Below are 14,551 nucleotides of genomic sequence, written 5' to 3' on the forward strand. Positions count from 1 at the left end.
CCCCAATCCATATTCACCTACTATGTTTCCTTCTCTCCCTTTTCCTACCGACGAATTCCAGTCACCCATGACTATTAAATTATCGTCTCCCTTCACTACCTGAATAATTTCTTTTATCTCGTCATACATTTCATCAATTTCTTCATCATCTGCAGAGCTAGTTGGCATATAAACTTGTACTACTGTAGTAGGCATGGGCTTTGTGTCTATCTTGGCCACAATAATGCGTTCACTATGCTGTTTGTAGTAGCTAACCCGCACTCCTATTTTTTTATTCATTATTAAACCTACTCCTGCATTACCCCTATTTGATTTTGTATTTATAACCCTGTATTCACCTGACCAAAAGTCTTGTTCCTCCTGCCACCGAACTTCACTAATTCCCACTATATCTAACTTTAACCTATCCATTTCCCTTTTTAAATTTTCTAACCTACCTGCCCGATTAAGGGATCTGACATTCCACGCTCCGATCCGTAGAACGCCAATTTTCTTTCCCAAGAGGACGCCATCATCATTTAATCATACAGTAAAGCTGCATGTCCTCGGGAAAAATTACGGCTGTAGTTTCCCCTTGCTTTCAGCCGTTCGTAGTACCAGCACAGCAAGGCCGTTTTGGTTTGTGTTACAAGGCCAGATCAGTCAATCAACCAGACTGTTGCCCCTGCAACTACTGAAAAGGCTGCTGCCCCTCTTCAGGAACCACATGTTTGTCTGGCCTCTCAACAGATACCCCTCCGTTGTGGTTGCACCTACGGTACGGCTATCTGTATCGCTGAGGCACGCAAGCCTCCCCACCAACGGCAAGGTCCATGGTTCATGGAGGGGAGGCAGGAAGGAATATAGCCCAGAATAACAGGGGTATTCGGTGACTAGAAACAAATTATCATGGAGAAAGTGAGAAGTATACAAGAATTGACAGACGAGCAACAGGAAGACTTAAGGCAGGTTCTGTGTAGAGTAGAATGGCATTTTTTTGATAGACCAAGACCAGTCAATGGGTTTGAATGTAAATTAAGAGGTGAAGGAGCATATTCTAGTTTTTGGAAAGCCCTATTTCATACCAGTTTCAAGATGGGAGGAAGTACCTAATGAAATCCTAAGAAAAAGGGGGTTGTGGAGCACTGCCAAAGTGTGGTATAACAACTCCTTAGTACAGAAGAACCTTGATAATCTGGCATGCTCGGGGATCTATCAGTGCTGGTGTATCAAATATGCCAGATTATTAATGTTATTTCTAAAAACTTACTAGGGAAATAAGCAAACCTATAGTTCCAGTGTACAAAAACAATTAATTGTCATTTATTAAACACTGCAGGAGGGATTACAGTATAAAAAATTAAAAGTTTTGCTGGAATTTTCTTCTCAGCTCTCTGGGACATCACAGAAATGCTAACTTATTTCTTGCATTGAACTTTTTTGGCAAAAATTATTTTGTGTGATGTGCAAATTCATAACTTCAGAAGTGTTGTACTGTTCGCTTCTCTCAACAAATTGCACAAAAATATTTAAGGCTACTGAAACCTCAGTCCACAAGATGTGAGCATTAAGTGTTCCTTCTTAGTCACACCCGTTTTTTTGTGCCTACTGTGGTTTGAAAATACTTTGTAATATTACATTCTCTATAGCTCCTTTTTTTACAACTAAGTATCTGTCAATGTTGATCCACTCATGAACTTCTGCTGAAGACACACTCAGTTCATTAGTGGATGCAGAATTTATCACTTACAATTTCACAGCAATCAGATGTCAACTCATCATTTATATCGCATTCCATCTCAGCTTCATTGTATTTAGGCCAATGTAACTGGCTTATTGTGGAAAAAACGTAACTGCTCAGTAAGACAGACAACTGTTACTGACAAGGAGCCATGGTGAATGGTTCCAATGTTTCTGTATTTCCAACTGTGTCAAGATAAAGATATGGGAAAACTTCTGATGCATGCCTCGCTGTTAGGTCTGTTGGATTACTGTGAGGAAGAAAAACAGAACTGTGTGATTAAAGCATGTTTGAATGAAACTGCGGTACAGCAGAATGATAGGTCAGGCAATATGGAGAAAATGTTACAAAAGGTTCAAGGGACCAAGTAGACATTACTAGTGGATACTGGTTGGTTGGTTGATTTGCGAAAAGGGACCAAACAGCAACTTCATCGGTCCCATCGGAATATGGAAGGCTGGGGAAGGCAGTTGGCTGTGCCCTTTCAAAGGAACCATTCCGGCATTTGCCAGAAGCGATTTAGGAAAATCACCCCAAACCTAAATCAGGATGACCGGATGGAGGATTGAACCATCGTCCTCCCGAATGAGAGTCCAGTGTGCTAACAACTGCACCACCAAGCTCGGTAGTGGATAATGGAATATAAAACTTGCAGAGGAGTCAAGATATTACACTGCCTTCCGGGGTGGTCCCCTTCGGGTTAAATGTGGAGGTATGTTGTTTTTTCTTTTCCTTTTTTTTCCTTTCAGTCCAAGCAATTGATCAAGTGTTATGAAGGACTTTGTTGGCTAGGATTACTATTTGTGCAGATGGTATTTTGATTTTATGCTCAAGATGAGAAGTGCATTGTACAAGGGTCATTCAATAATTAGAAAGACAAATTGATCTGTGGAAAAAAACTGTTAGCTGGGCGCGTTTGGTACTTCTATGGCTTTCAGTTAGCATCACTGGAATGAGCCCTGATCAGCTGATGTAACAACATTGTTTTGTTCGTAGCCTCAAAAACACATTTCAAGATGGTTACTCTGCTTGAAATGCCCACATTAGTTGAACAACATTCTGTTATTTGTTTTTATTTTCTGAAAGCAAGAAACCAGTGATTATATACTATAGAATGTCTGAAGTTTATGGTGAAGGTTGTATGAATAAGGCAAATTTTTACAAGTGGGTAGAGCAGTTCAAAAATGGTGACTAACGAACACCATTCTGGCTGACTAGTTGCAGTTTCACCTCCCTCACTTGAAAGTCGAACTGATGACATTATTCATGCCAACTGCCATGTGACTGTAGAAATAATAGTTGATAGGGTTCAAGTTAATACTGGTATAGTTCATAACATTGTCTGTAACAAGCTGAAGTACCACAAAACATGTGCAAGATGGGTCCCAAAGGAGTTGACATGCCTACGCAATGAAACAAAGTTGAGAGTGTACACAGAGCTAAAGGAACGTTATGAAAGAGAAGGTGAGCACTTCCTAAACAAAATTTTAGCTAGTGATGAAACTTAGGTTCAATATTATAAGCTAGGATCAAAAAGACAAAGCAAGGAGTGGAAGCACACCAACTCACGTTTCAAGAAAAAATTCAAAACCCAAGCATCAGGAAGAAAAGTCATGTTGATGGTGTTTTGGGATGTTGAAGGTCCAATTTTTTTGTGATTCTCGAAAAGCAGCGTACAATGAATAGCCAATACTACTCTGATTTGATTTCAAACAAGGTGAAGCCAGCCATGAGAGAGAGAGAGAAAGACTTCGTAGATCTCAGAGGAGAGGTGCGATTCTCCAGCAAGACAATGCATGTCCTCATATTGCTCAACTAAACTGTGAAATCATCGTCCACAATTTTTTTGGTCTGATTTGGAAAAAACAAACAAAGGTTTGAACTCTAATTAAAGTGTTTATTGGCGAAAATAAATACATCACAGTGTATAACCGATATTGTGGCATTTGCGAGACATAACTAACGTACATAAAATCTAGATCACTGATTTACAAGTTGTCAAATGAGTCCCCTCGCCTCTCATTTCTCGGGACACCCCTTCCATTTTGTATCTAACATTGTATTTTGCTATACCCCCTCCTCTGTTCCAAGTTATTGCCTAGTAGAACTAAAGACATATGTGCTTATCTGCTCGTTACTGAATTAGTCATGACTTTGAATAATATATCCTTTTTTTTTTTTACATAAAACTTGCTGCTCTTTTCAAGTCTTAGACCAAATATTAGTGTTCCCATTTTTTAAAAAAAACCACAACCTCCAAATCACCTTCAGATTCATGTTGAAGGTCAAGGCCATTAGTAGCAATGCGTGACCATCTTTGGTACGTACAAGTTTTAGATAAAACATTTTGCTCTATCTGACCCCCATCTCGAGTTATTCCCCATTATGGATTAAAATGAGCCACCCTGTATAAGAGGTGATGGGAACATCACAGTGGACACCTTGTACCAGTTGTCGATGTTGAGTGGAGGTTATCAGGAGGCAACGCAGGACAAGAGTAAGATAAAAGTACTATTCTATGAGAAGGTGAAAGATGAGACAACAATTAGGGAGGTGTGTCAAGAGTATTACACGTGAGCAAAATGCAGATGAAAATGTGAGGTTGGTCAAGCCATAATTTAACTCTGATGGTTATAAATTGCACAAGGATATTCTTTTTTGGAAGAAGAATGATAAAGTGGAATGACGGACACACTACTTTCTGGAAGATCATGTGAAGTCATGCACTAGGTCAGTTGATTAAAGTTATGGACGTTTTGGGCCACATAAGTGTATTGCCAACCTTCAAGAAAGCGTCATATTTAGCAACTTATGGAGGAGGTTTAGAAAGAGGTTAGCTCCGCACACTATGTGACAGACTGTGAGGGCAACTATCATGCCAATTCAAGGTTTGAGATTAAGTGTAGTGACTATTAGACCTAAAGAATTAATAGCAGATGATTCGTTTGACCCTTTGCCAGTGTCAAGGAGATGGTGTAGTTAAAATTTTTGTGGTGCTAGAAATATTTTTGAAGTTTGTCAAATTCTATGCAATCAAGGGCACAAATGCTACAACTCTTGTTGATAAATTGGAAAAAAGAGATATATACCCCAATTGGGTAAACAAGATTCTTGCTGACTAACAATGGACTCCAGCTCCAGTTTGTGTCTAAGTGGTTCAAGCATTGCATAGAGAGAAATGGTGTAAAGTTCATTAAAATTTCAGCTTATTTCCCACAAGGAAACACGAGATATTATATATACTTCATGGGCCAACTATGTACCTACATTTGAGGCAATTTTAGATAATGCATGACATGAGGCCATTGGGTTAACTCCACATGAGCTAAAGAAGGGATTGAAATCCAGTAATTTGCTAAAGGCAGAGAAAGTTTCCAGTCAGGTAACTGTTAACTGTTTAAGGGAAGTAGAAGACAGAAGGATCGAATGAGGAAAAAGACAAGAGAAAGAAAATAGACAAAGCAATAGTGGGTTGAAACCTATTGTATTCGAGATCAGTGATTTAGCTTTGTTAATACCAAGGACCAGTCAAAGAAATGAGACTCAGAAATATAAAAACTTTGGCACGTGTACCATGAGCCATTTGAAGTATTTCAGAAACCTAATGAAAATGTATATTTGCTGGTGTAACCGAGGCCTAAGAAGTAATTAGTTTTGAGAACATCGTAGATCTGAAGCAGCACATACAGGGGGTAAGTATGCGACACGTATTGTTAGAGGTAATCTTTCCATGTGCACTCTCTATACAGTAATAAACATAAACATACTGGGTAAAAGTGTACTGATGTGCGAGTCAAATGAGATTTTATAGAGTATTTCAGTTACTTAATTTGATAACATTTATTGGAACGAGGTGGTGATGTTTTATCACCTAAAAGAGATGATGACAATTTCAGTGGACGTTGTTGAACAAATTTCAGAGTTAGGCTATTGTGTTTTCTCAGTTAGCAAGTTGCTGGAGATTCGAGTTTTGATAAGAATCCAAGTCGTAAAATTTTAGTGAGGATTGGTTTACCGTAGCAGAAAGGATTTCCTACCAACCGATGAAATGAATTTTTTGTTTTTGTATTTTTCATAACTTCTTCTAGAATAAATATGGGTAGTATTTGCCTAACTGAGTCAATGATGTCATCAAGTAAATTTTAAGGTATTTTGTGACTAACGTCGTAATAATCGTTAGCAGTCACACATTTTATTTTATCTTTTCCAAATTGGGAAAGACTGAAGTACTATATGGGTAATTTTACTAGCAGGCTTTGTTATCACTTTGAAGGTGTGTAAACTCTACCTGTCTTGTTAAGGGGGATCCAACTCGTCAAATGTTTAATGAGTAATATAAAATGTGTACATAGCATCAGTAGTGTTGTTTACAAAAGGGTTTCTATTCACCTGTATTAGGGATAGATATGTGTGTCAGATACTAATGTCAGTGTTTGTCTTTGCTGGTTGTATTCCATGTTCTTAGAGCTCTGGAAGGCATATGAGACTAGAGTTCAGTGACGGGCAAACAACTACCACAGTGACAATAACACAGAGCAGGCAACCAAGTACTGGTGCATGCCAGGCAGGCCATATCAATGTGCTGAGGAAGACTTAGTCCAGAAAGTGGTGAATTAATTTTGTGATGTTTTGTTCAACTTCCAAATGGTTATTGAAAGGCTGGATTTTTTAAAATACTTTTGGTATGTATAACTGTTAATTAGATGAAATGCAAGGACAGGTCTTAAATATGCAGAAATTTCAAATACTGGCAGGAGATTTTATGGTATCATCTATGTTTTTTACTTTGGTGTTACGTGTTTTTTTTCATCATTGGTGTGACACGAGCTATTGTATGACATGATGTGTGGACTTACTATACTACGTCGTGTGGCTTTGTAAAGCCTCTGTAGCTAGTTGATAAGTATTCAACTTCCCATACCTTCCGTGCTTAAGCACTGTTGTTGCTGCCAGTGGTCTAACTGTTCTACCAAGGGTGTGTGTGTGTGGGGGGGGGGGGGGGGAGCTAGGGCGGTAGGCAGATAGAGGGGTAGAGTGTTTAGATGTGTAAATGGCAATGGGAAATGAATTTTGCCCCCCCCCCCCCCCCCAGAGTGCATCTGGAAAGTTAAGAGGTGAGAGGGGTGGGGGAGTCACTAGCAAGTGCAAACATCATTAAAGTATGTGTCACTATTAGCTTTTATGCATTTAAGGAAATATACTTAGTCTCTCCACCTGTGCTGTCATCTCAAAGAGCAGACTTTCCAAATTTGTTGTTGTTGTTGTTGTCGTCTTCAGTCCAGAGACTGGTTTGATGCAGCTCTCCATGCTACTTTATCCTGTGCAAGCTTCTTCATCTTCCAGTACCTACATCCTTCTGAATCTGCTTAGTGTATTCATCTCTGTCTCCCTCTACAATTTTTACACTCCAAATTAAGCCTACCGTAAAAATGTCTTCCAATGAATTTACGCAATGAATGCACTCTGCATAAAATTCTCTTAATGATAATATATGGTAGTAGATAACAAGGTTTCCATTAGGATACCCCATCCCCTTACACGATTTCACTATTCATCATACATGACTTTCCCCAGACCGCTGTTAAGCCAGTCACCCAACAGAATTCTTTCTCCGCAAGTGTCAGTCCCACAAGAAATGCAGCAAAATCTCAAGAGTACTGGAGCAAGGATCATCACAGTGGTGCAAGGTTGAGGAAGTGACCCATGCGGGCTGAAAAGGTGATCACTTTCCACAGAGCAAAGTACAATTTTAACTTATGATTAACCAAAGTATGGGCATTACTTGTGAGTAGGCATTTCCTCGTAACTCCACTTATTAAACACACTGAATCTTTGCAGCAACTAAAGATTAAATTGCTAATGTAATAGCAGCTTTACTGCTACTGCTACCACCACCACCACCACCACCACCACCACCACCACCACCACCACCACAAATTCTGGACATCATCTGCTTTACAGTCAGTCTGGTTTCATATTTATGTTAAATGACCATGTACGAATGGGCTTAGCATTCATATCAGCACTGCCACATGAGGAGAATACTTTTTTTAACAGCAACTTTTAACATTAATTTCCATGTTTTCTTGTCAACTCATTATCAGAAAAACATGACCTCTTTCCACAGTTGCCTATTAATGCAAGTAACACTGTCTTCTATATCAGGAGGTCAGTTATCTGTTTACAAACCTGAAGTGCGAATTTCTGAATATGCAAAATGTCTATACTTCCTGCAATATCATGTAGTGTGTAAACATACATCTGCTGTGTTGCATTAACTTGGGTGGCTCGCCTGAGTACTTCATCCCTTAGATCAGACCACCACCACCACCACCACCACCACCACCTTTCCATGTAATACTGGCAATCCATCTCTTAATACGCAGCAGAGAGAGCTGCTCTTGAACATAATAATTTTGTTTGTTCTTTGTCTCTTTTACTGGTTCCCTTGCTTAATAACCCCGCCCTCATCACATACATCAACTCAGTGGATTTAATTTATCTTGAAGTTAGACTGTTAATCAACAATTCATCATACAACAACAACTTCTGCAACTCTTGTCTATGTTTTCACTTCACTCACAGAATAACTCGTCTGTAACACACTAGCATGATGAAACAGGAATAAAAAAAAAGTGTAAAATGTGATTTATGTTATGCAGTATGGCAACATTTTTATTTCACACAATGAGAAATGAATGTTAAGAACAGATGGGACAAATAAGATGGGGAAAAAAGATGGGTGAGGGTAAACACTGTAAGATAGATAGAAGTATACTGGAAAAGTAACTTCTTATTTCACCAAAATTTGTTCATGTTCTAGATAATTTTTTCCAAGCACCATTTTCTCAATCTTCTATCTGCTCCCCAAAATTAATAGCCATCAGTTAATTTAATTTACTTTCTTTGTTTCCTGCAGTTTCCCCCGTCTCATTACATTCTTAAGCACACAACAGGTTCTCAATATAAGTTCAAGGTACCAAGTGACAGCTTAGTAATTAGTACATATCGGTTGTTGACAGTCTATATACCTGACTGCAATGACTTTCCATCCACGTAATATTAAACAATTTTAACCCCATGTTACAGCAATTTATAGTACCTACTGCTGGTTTTTAGATTGAATACACGTTCCATCACATGCGTTTTCAGTGTTTCCTGAGCAGACTGAAATTGTTCTTGTTACCTACTTAAATCCCACCGTGTATTTTCAGAATTGTGCCTCAGACACCTCAAAATACCAAAAATAACTATGAACTAAAAAATGATAGTTATAACAATTGTATTTCTACATAAGTTAGATGATATCTGGAAAGGAAAGATGTTTACTGACACCTCCAGAACAGCAAAATTTTATATTTATATAGCAAAAAATGGCAGAAGAAATCTCTGGGAGCCCATAAAAGAATATAAACTAGAACTATAATGAGCCATTACACACATGCGACTTATCAACAAGCACACACAGCAGCTATTACACTGGTTTTAAAATCACAGATTTCACAAAGAGCTAAAATCTTAAACTCACAATACAGCATAACAGTGTATCATAACCTTCAAGTAATCCCTAAAAACAAATACAGCATATCATATCTTCTGTTTTCTGAGAGTTTACTAGATGCCACAAAACCATATTTGATTTGTAGCCTCTACTTTACACAGTGCTTTATTGTCCGGCTTCATAACTAAGTTTTATGTACAAGTTCACAAAAAACAAGATCTAAATTGTCAACAAATCTTTTCCTTTGAGTGTTCTATAAATATTCAACAAACTATAACACATTCTTACGCTGGATTGAATTCACGGCGAAAATCTTGCAATTTATCCCTAGAACTCCACAAGCAATAAGCTGCTGCAAGGGTGAATCCAACTCCTCCTCCAATTGCACACTTTCTCAATCCAGCTAAAACAGAAAACCAGAATCTCAATATTACAGAAAAAAGTAATAACAAAAATGCAAATGAAGCCATGTCAAAAACACTTGTATCAACACAAGCAAAGCATACCTTACAATACTGGATAATTCAGAGTAGAACACACAATACAGTGGAGGCATGGCGCAGCTGAAAGGAACATAAACAGGAAACAGCTTACGGAGCTACATCCTTCAGAGCAAAAGCGCACACTAAACTGTGCTGTCCTGTCCTGTCCTGATAACGAGTACGTGCAGCAAGATGTGTACGGCAAACAACAAAGAGAAAAGAAGGGGAAGTGTTTAAAGGAAATGGGTATCAACAGGAGACACTGTGTATAGGAAGAAGAGGAAATTAACATGTGGTGCACCAACCAATAAAGTCATTTTTGTGTTAGTACACGCATGGTGGCAGCTATTTTCTCATTCTGGCATTCATTCTTAGTGACTAGGGAAACATCAAAATCTTAATCACCAGCTGGCAAATGCCATTTCTGTAATCATCCATGGATTACATTCTACAGATGTATTTACACATATTGCTCCTTCATGTTTTTCAATATGACCTATCTGCTTTTCATTCGGTAGCTACCTATTTCCTCATCTTTTGGAGACCAGCAGAGAACTTCCTTCATACAGCTACCATTCATTTGCCTGATTGCATCTCCCACCCATCTCCACTTCATTTTCATTACATATTCCTCTACAGTTTGTCCTCTGATCATATGACTGTGTACTGTCTGTCCTGCTACATTCCGGCACACCTCTCTCCACTCAGCACCCTCTGCTTTTGAACTGCTTATGTATTAGAAGTCCACATTTCACTGACAAGTCAAAACTATTTATGTAAGTAGTTTTGATTTTTTTTTCTGACACATCATAAGCTTAGTCTTTAAAACTATTTACTTATATGAATATAATACAGGGAAACATTCCACGTGGGAAAAATATATCTAAAAACAAAGATGATATCACTTACCAAACGAAAGCGTCGGTATGTTGATAGAGACATTAACAAACACAAACACAAAATTCAAGCTTTCGCAACCCACGGTTGCTTCATCAGGAAAGAGGGAAGGAGAGGGAAAGACGAAAGGATGTGGGTTTTAAGGGAGAGGGTAAGGAGTCATTCCAATCCCGGGAGCAGAAAGACTTACCTTACGGGGAAAAAAGGACAGGTATACACTCGCACACACACCCATATCCAACTACACATACACAAGCAGACATTTGTAAAGGCAAAGAGTTTGGGAAGAGATGTAAGTCGAGGCAGAAGTACACAGGCAAAGATGTTGTTGAAAGACAGGTGAGGTATGAGCGGCGGCAACTTGAAATTAGCGGAGGTTGAGGCCTGGCGGATAACGAGAAGAGAGGATATACTGAAGGGCAAGTTACCATCTCCGGAGTTCTGACAGGTTGGTGTTAGTGGGAAGTATCCAGATAACCCGGACGGTGTAACACTGTGCCAAGATGTGCTGGCCATGCACCAAGGCATGTTTAGCCACAGGGTGATCCTCATTACCAACAAACACTGTCTGCCTGTGTCCATTCATGCGAATGGACAGTTTGTTGCTGGTCATTCCCACATAGAAAGCTTCACAGTGTAGGCAGGTCAGTTGGTAAATCACGTGCGTGCTTTCACACGTGGCTCTGCCTTCGATCGTGTACACCTTCTGGGTTACAGGACTGGAGTAGGTGGTGGTGGGAGGGTGCATGGGACGGGTTTTACACCGGGGGCGGTTACAAGGGTAGGAGCCAGAGGGTAGGGAAGGTGATTTGGGGATTTCATAGGGATGAACTAAGAGGTTACGAAGGTTGGGTGGACGGCGGAAAGACACTCTTGGTGGAGTGGGGAGGATTTCATGAAGGATGGATCTCATTTCAGGGCAGGATTTGAGGAAGTCGTATCCCTGCTGGAGAGCCACATTCAGAGTCTGATCCAGTCCCGGAAAGTATCCTGTTACAAGTGGGACACTTTTGTGGTTCTTCTGTGGGAGGTTCTGGGTTTGAGGGGTGAGGAAGTGGCTCTGGTTATTTGCTTCTGTACCAGGTCGGGAGGGTAGTTGCGGGATGCGAAAGCTGTTTTCAGGTTGTTGGTGTAATGGTCAGGGATTCCGGACTGGACAGGGATTCCGGACTGGAGCAGATTCATTTGCCACGAAGACCTAGGCTGTAGGGAAGGGACCGTTTGATGTGGAATGGGTGGCAGCTGTCATAATGGAGGTACTGTTGCTTGTTGGTGGGTTTGATGTGGACGGACGTGTGAAGCTGGCCCTTGGACAGGTGGAGGTCAACGTCAAGGAAAGTGGCATGGGATTTTGAGTAGGACCAGGTGAATCTGATGGAACCAAAGGAGTTGAGGTTGGAGAGGAAATTCTGGAGTTCTTCTTCACTGTGAGTCCAGATCATGAAGATGTCATCAATAAATCTGTACCAAACTTTGGGTTGGCAGGCCTGGGTAACCAAGAAGGCTTCCTCTAAGTGACCCATGAATAGGTTGGTGTACGAGGGGGACATCCTGGTACCCATGGCTGTTCCCTTGAATTGTTGGTATGTCTGGCCTTCAAAAGTGAAGAAGTTGTGGGTCAGGATGAAGCTGGCTAAGGTAATGAGGAAAGAGGTTTTAGGTAGGGTGGCAGGTGATCGGCGTGAAACGAAGTGCTCCATCGCAGTGAGGCCCTGGACGTGCGGAATATTTGTGTATAAGGAAGTGGCATCAATGGTTACAAGGATGGTTTCCAGGGATAACAGATTGGGTAAGGATTCCAGGCGTTCGAGAAAGTGGTTGGTGTCTTTGATGAAGGATGGGAGACTGCATGTGATGGGTTGAAGGTGTTGATCTACGTAGGCAGAGATACGTTCTGTGGGGGCTTGGAAGCCAGCTACAATGGGGCGGCCAGGATGATTGGGTTTGTGGATTTTAGGAACAAGGTGTACACGATCAAAGGCAGAGCCACGTGTGAAAGCACCCACGTGATTTACCAACTGACCTGCCTACACTGTGAAGCTTTCTATGTGGGAATGACCAGCAACAAACTGTCCATTCATATGAACGGACACAGGCAGACAGTGTTTGTTGGTAATAACGATCACCCTGTGGCTGAACATGCCTTGGTGCACGGCCAGCACATCTTGGCACAGTGTTACACCGTCCGGGTTATCTGGCTACTTCCCACTAACACCAACCTGTCAGAACTCCGGAGATGGGAACTTGCCCTTCAGTATATCTTCTCTTCTCGTTATCCGCCAGGCCTCAACCTCCGCTAATTTCAAGTTGCCGCCGCTCATACCTCACTTGTCATTCAACAACATCTTTGCCTCTGTACTTCTGCCTCGACTGACATCTCTGCCAAAACTCTTTGCCTTTACAAATGTCTGCTTGTGTCTGTGTATGTGTAGTTTGATATTGGCGTGTGTGTGCGCGCGAGTGTATACCTGTCCTTTTTCCCCCCTAAGGTAAGTCTTTCCGCTCCCGGGATTGGAATGACTCCTTACCCTCTCCCAAAACCCACATGCTTTCGTCTTTCCCTCTCCTTCACTTCAGTACATTTCATATACGTGTAGTCCTCCTTTTTTCCACACTTCAAGGTGAAAAACATCCTAAAGACTGTTGAAAATATTTTGGATGATGAGAAATCTCCTTGCCTGCTCTTTTAGTTCTTAATTGCCCAATTTTTGATAATTAATGGAAGCTGAAGCATTGATACACATTCTTCTTCACATTAACATAAACTGAATCAAAGTTTAATGTTTTAAGGTCTGTCGGATCGGCTTAGGGGGGAAAAAGGACAGGTATATATGCGTACACACACACACACATCCAACCGCACATATACAGACACAAGCAGACATATGTAAAGGCAAAGAGTTTGGGAAGAGATGTCAGTCGAGGCAGAAGTACAGAGGCAAAGATGTTGTTGAATGACAAGTGAGGTATGAGCGGCGGCAACTTGAAATTAGCGGAGGTTGAGGCCTGGTGGGTAACGGGAAGAGAGGATATATTGAAGGGCAAGTTACCATCTCCGGAGTTCTGATAGGTTGGTGTTAGTGGGAGGTATCCAGATAACCCGGACGGTGTAACACTGTGCCAAGATGTGCTGGCCATGCACCAAGGCATGTTTAGCCACAGGGTGGTCCTCATTACCAACAAACACTGTCTGCCTGTGTCCATTCATGCGAATGGACAGTTTGTTGCTGGTCATTCCCACATAGAAAGCTTCACAGTGTAGGCACGTCAGTTGGTAAATCACGTGGGTGCTTTCACACGTGGCTCTGCCTTCGATCGTGTACACCTTCCGGGTGACAGGACTGGAGTATGTGGTGGCGGGAGGGTGCATTGGACAGGTTTTACACCAGGGGCAGTTACAAGGGTAGGAGCCAGAGGGTAGGGAAGGTGGTTTGGGGATTTCATAGGGATGAACCAAGAGATAACGAAGGTTGGGTGGACGGCGGAAAGACACTTTTGGTGGAGTGGGGAGGATTTCATGAAGGATGGATCTCATTTCAGGGCAGGATTTGAGGAAGTCGTATCCATGCTGGAGAGCCACATTCAGAGTCTGATCCAGTCCCGGAAAGTATCCTGTCACAAGTAGGGCACTTTTGCGCCTGGAATCCTTACCCAAGCTTTTACCCCTGGAAACCATCCTTGTAACCATTGATGTCACTTCCTTGTACACAAATATTCTGCACGTCCAGGGCCTTGTTGCGATGGAGCACTTCCTTTCACGCTGATCACCTGCCACCCTACCTAAAACCTCTTTCCTCATTACCTTAGCCAGCTTCATCCTGACTCACAACTTCTTCACTTTCGAAGGCCAGACATACCAACAATTCAAGGGAACAGCCATGGGTACCAGGATGTCCCCCTTGTACACCAACCTATTTATGGGTCGCTTAGAGAAAGCCTTCTTGGTTACCC

The 14,551-nt window shown here is 41.2% G+C and overlaps 1 protein-coding gene across 1 annotated transcript in view; it reads right to left on the reverse strand.

Annotated features, from left to right (window-relative positions):
- LOC126240588 (mitochondrial import inner membrane translocase subunit Tim23) overlaps positions 1-14,551 on the reverse strand; it is a 73,970-nt gene that overhangs the window by 28,332 nt on the left and 31,087 nt on the right. Inside the window, exon 4 of the mRNA XM_049947936.1 lies at positions 9,510-9,624. Coding sequence (XP_049803893.1) covers positions 9,510-9,624 — 115 coding nt within the window. The remainder of the gene's footprint in view (positions 1-9,509; positions 9,625-14,551) is intronic.

The sequence above is a fragment of the Schistocerca nitens genome, chromosome 1 (genome assembly GCF_023898315.1).
Source record: "Schistocerca nitens isolate TAMUIC-IGC-003100 chromosome 1, iqSchNite1.1, whole genome shotgun sequence".
Classification (NCBI taxonomy): domain Eukaryota; kingdom Metazoa; phylum Arthropoda; class Insecta; order Orthoptera; family Acrididae; genus Schistocerca; species Schistocerca nitens.